This window comes from Nerophis lumbriciformis, linkage group LG20 (assembly GCF_033978685.3).
Source record: "Nerophis lumbriciformis linkage group LG20, RoL_Nlum_v2.1, whole genome shotgun sequence".
NCBI lineage: Eukaryota > Metazoa > Chordata > Actinopteri > Syngnathiformes > Syngnathidae > Nerophis > Nerophis lumbriciformis.
This window is the reverse complement of record NC_084567.2, coordinates 15,252,501-15,257,500: the sequence shown is the minus strand read 5'-3', so window position 1 is coordinate 15,257,500 and position 5,000 is coordinate 15,252,501. Positions and strand designations below refer to the sequence as shown.

The 5,000-nt window shown below is 40.3% G+C and overlaps 1 protein-coding gene across 1 annotated transcript in view; it reads right to left on the bottom strand.

The window, feature by feature from the left end:
- The window catches only part of ido1 (indoleamine 2,3-dioxygenase 1), a 23,663-nt gene extending 21,640 nt beyond the window's left edge, over nt 1-2,023 (bottom strand). Inside the window, exon 1 of the mRNA XM_061981043.1 lies at nt 1,886-2,023. Coding sequence (XP_061837027.1) covers nt 1,886-1,975 — 90 coding nt within the window. The 5' untranslated portion in view covers nt 1,976-2,023. The remainder of the gene's footprint in view (nt 1-1,885) is intronic.
- Nucleotides 2,024-5,000: the final 2,977 nt, after the last annotated feature.

Genomic DNA, 5,000 nt, shown 5'->3' with positions numbered 1-5,000 from the left:
GATGCTGGGGGGCCGGATCTGGCCCGTGGGCCGTAGTTTGGGCACCCCTGATTTAGTCCATAAATAAAACAGTGAACATACTAGACAACTTGTCTTTTAGTAGTAAGTAAACAAACAAAGGCTCCTAATTAGTCTGCTGACATATGCAGTAACATATTGTGTCATTTATCATTCTATTATTTTGTCAACATTATTAAGGACAAGTGGTAGAAAATGAATTATTAATCCACTTGTTCATTTACTGTTAATATCTTCCTACTTTCTGTTCTATTTACACTAATGTTCAAATGTAATAATCACTTATTCTTCTGTTGTTTGATGCTTTACATTAGTTTTGGATGATAACACAAATTTGGGTATCGATCCGATACCAAGTAGTTACAGGATCATACATTGGTCATATTCAAAGTCCTCATGTGTCCAGGGACATATTTCCTGAGTTTATAAGCATAATATGAATTTAAAAAAAACGAAAAAAGTGTTTGTGATGCTAAAAAATATCGATGTAATCATAGTAGTATGTTGTAACGATACCAATATTTTGGTACCGGTACCGGTACTAACATTTTTTCATTACTTTTCGGTACTTCTCTAAATAAAGTGGACCACAAAAAAATTGCATTATTGGCTTTATTTTAACAAAAATTTTTAGGGTACATTAAACATATGTTTCTTATTGCAAGTTTGTTCTTAAATAAAATAGTGAACATACTAGACACCTTGTCTTTTAGTAGTAAGTAAACAAACAAAGGATCCTAATTAGTCTGCTGACATATGCAGTAACATATTGTGTCATTTATCATTCTATTATTTTCTCAACATTATTAAGGACAAGTGGTAGAAAATGAATTATTAATCTACTTGTTCATTTACTGTTAATATCTGCTTCCTTTCTCTTTTAATATGTTATATCTATACTTCTGTTAAAATGTAATAATCACTTATTCTTCTGTTGTTTGGATACTTCACATTAGTTTTGAATGATAACACAAATTTGGGTATCGATCCGATACCAAGTAGTTACAGGATCATGCATTGGTCATATTTAAAGTCCTCATGTGTCCAGGGTTGTATTTCCTGAGTTTATAAGCATAATATGAAATTTTTAAAAAAGGAAAAAAGATTGTGTGACGATAAAAAATATCCATGTAATCTTAGATTTAGACTTAGACTTCATTTTTATTGTCATTCAAATTTGAACTTTACAGTACAGATAAGAACGGAATTTCGTTGCATTTGCTCATGGTAGTGCAGGATAAAAAAGCAATAAGTTGCAGATATAAATAAATAAATAAATATATTGCACTTTTTCATATGCATCCACGTTTATGGATGTATGTTGTCTTTTTTATTCCAGCGAGTTAATCCATTTTGGGGGGAGTTGAGGGGATAATTATGATGCGTTCAAGGTAATCATAGTAGTATCGACTAGATACGCTCCTGTACTTGGTATCATTACAGTGGATGTCAGGTGTAGATCCACCAATGGCGTTTGTTTACATTTTGACGCCGGTGAGCTACGGTGTGTAGTGAAGCATGTTTAGCTATTCCTCGTCCTGCAGTGATAATGATACTTGTCAGAAACTCATGGGGATTAGTGTAACAAAAAAATAATTAGGATTAATCGTTTGACGGCACTCGTTTAAAATAAAAGTGATTTGTCACATGCTGCTTTTAGAATAAAGTTGACCAACAGAAGCCAGATGCCAGAATTCCGCGTATCTCGGCCAGTTTGTCCCAATCAATACGTCTTGAGTTCAGATGTCTGACCCGTCATGTGCACGCTTTTGAGTCTTCTTATGTAAGAGAGCTGTCAAATTCGAGTTGACTCCTATCAACTGACACAGTTTGCCTATTTGATTGAAAGTTGCCGTTCAATACCTACCAGGGGCTCGGGTAGAATGAAGCCCAGCTCCTCCGAGACGTGGTACAAGTCCAGGGAGAAGGGAGTTGCGGAGTCTTTGCCTGCAGCCATGTCGGAAGCGCGGGGTTGTGTCGGACAAGGGAGGTTCTGCAGCGAGACCTCCAGCTGTGCGCGCTCCAAAAGCACAGAGGTCACAGCTGATTGTCAATAATTACGCAACACCGGGGGAGACCCTTGCGCTGCGCTGTGACGCACCGAGCCTGGAAAATCAGACTTTGGCTTTGTAAATGATTAAAAGTAGAATAGTAATTTACCACGGGAACGGCGTGGCGCGATTGGGAGACCTGAGGGTTCCTGGTTCAATCCCCACCTATTACCAACCGTGTCACGTCCGTTGTGTCCTTGAGCAAGACACTTCACCCTTGCTCCTGATGGGTGGTGGTTTGGGCCTTGCGTGGCAGCTCCCGCCATCAGTGTGTGAATGTGTGTGTGAATGGGTGAATGTGGAAATAGTGTCAAAGCGCTTTGAGTTCCTTAAAAAAGGTAGAAAAGCGCTATACAAGTGTAACCAATTTACCACGCATCACCGGTGCTGAATCACTTCTCGCCTTGCTCCCAAAAAAGATGTCATCCGACATTTGTTACATGAAACGTTCCTCGATTTATGCGAGTGGCAGCTCCTTGACAAGTTTGTTTTCCCCCAGTGGCAATTAAAGGAAATTTGTGACACGTGATATGGCACGATTTCGAGTAACCGGGGTTCCGGGTTTAGCCCAATGAGTACCACGAGAAGATGTGATCATCTTGAATGGAATCAGATGTAAATAGAGTAGATTATAATTATATAACCTGCTCAGTGGCCTTGTGGTTAGAGTGTCCGCCCCGAGATCGGTTGGTCGTGAGTTCAAACCCCGGCCGAGTCATACCAAAGACTATAAAAATGGGACCCGTTACCTCCCTGCTTGGCCCTTAGCGTCAAGGGTTGGAATTGGGGGTTAAATCACCAAAAATGATTCCCGGGTGTGGCCACCGCTGCTGCTCACTGCTCCCCTCGCCTCCCAGGGGGTGGAACAAGTGGATGGGTCAAATGCAAGAGGTTAATGTCACCACACCTAGTGTGTGTGTGACTATCAGTGGTACAATCATCTGGCATTTGTTTCACAATATTATGCAAAACTGACTTGTCTTACCTATTGGTACCTGCTGATGTATATTTGGGATCTGGATATGTCCTTAAAATTTGCACGAGTCCGCCATTGTAGTCCGCATCGTAGACAATAATCTGTGTGACAATCATTGGTACTTTAACTTTAATTAGTAGTGGTGTGACTCTTTGGACAGCGAACAATTTGATACAGAATCGTCTCGATTCAACGCGAGTCTTGATTCAGACAGATTCTTGCGGTTGTATTTTGGTAATATAATTCAAATGAAACTTTTTCAAAACAGGTCACAGGTTAGAAAAACTCCTTCTTGTTGCATAGAGGTGGCCTGAAAAACGTAGATTTTCGATTAAAATTTTTTCTAAAAATCTTCTAAAATCGATATATAGTATATACAAGCCAGCAACCACAAATTCCCATTATGTTCTTTACAAGTGTATGTAAACTTTTGACCAGGACAATGTATGTGTGTGTGTGTGTGTGTGTGTGTGTGTGTGTGTGTGTGTGTGTGTGTGTGTGTGTGTGTGTGTGTGTGTGTGTGTGTGTGTGTGTGTGTGTGTGTGTGTGTGTGTGTGTGTGTGTGTTTATATCAGTGACGTGCGGTGAGGTTGATGACTGGTGAGGCACTGACTTCATCACAGTCAGATTTACAAACATATGAACCCTAAAGAGTATCTTATTCACCATTTGATTGGCAGCAGTTAACGGGTTATGTTTAAAAGCTCATACCAGCATTTTTCCCTGCCTGGCACTCAGCATCAAGGGTTGGAATTGGGGGTTAAATCACCAACAATTATTCCCGGGCGCGGCGCCACTGTTGCCCACTGCTCCCCTCACCTCCCAGGGGGTGATCAAGGGGTTGGGTCAAATGCAGAGGACAAATTTCACCACACCTAGTGTGTGTGTGACAATCATTGGTACTTTAACTAAACTTTAACTTTACACATACAAACTGTAGCACACAAAAAGCACATTTAATTAAAAAAACGTTATTATGGTCTTACCTTTACTTATAAGTGCGGGAACAGTGGTGTTGGTGTTGGAGGAGTTGTGAATGAATGAAATATGAAATCCGTGCTGCAGTCTACAGGTGTACCTAATGTTGTGTCCCTGCAGTCGTTCACGGCTCCTCCGGCGCGAGCATTGTTGTTTTTGCACTTTTTGGCTTCTTGTTAAGTGACTTTTTTGGGGTGGATTCGGTCTTGCACGTGGAGGGTTTGGGTGTGGGCTTTGGTTGGTGTGGCGCTCCCGTCGGGGGGTGCATTCTGCGGCGGGGGTGCATTAACCGGCACCAGGAGGCGGGATTACTGCGAGCCTCACACAGTGCGTCTTCGCAGCAGTTTTATGATTGCTCAGCACAAGAAATACGTTACACACATACAGTTGTTGACAAAATACACTGTACATTATATACCTCAGCTAACTAAACTATGGAAATGTAGAATATATTTCATATAGAAATACGGTCTCACTGCACAGCAGGCCAGCAGTTAGCCGAGTCCGCAATCCATGTTGAGGCACTGAGTGACGTGCCTCAACTGGCTGCTGTTCACCGCACCGTCTCTTCTCAGTATTTGAACGGCAAATGTGAAAATTCAGTGATTTTGAATAAAAATAATCCAAAACTGGTGAAGTTAAATGGAAAATAACTTTATAGTATAATCACTGAATACATACAACAATTTAATTTTTCTTTTTTCTTTTTACATTTTTTTTTTTCCATGATGGCAGGTGAGGCCCTGCCTCACCTGCCTCCAGTGACCGCACGTCACTGATATATATATATATATATGCAGGTAAAAGCCAGTAAATTAGAATATTTTGAAAAACTTGATTTATTTCAGTAATTGCATTCAAAAGGTGTAACTTGTACATTATATTTATTCATTGCACACAGACTGATGCATTCAAATGTTTATTTCATTTAATTTTGATGATTTGAAGTGGCAACAAATGAAAATCCAAAATTCCGT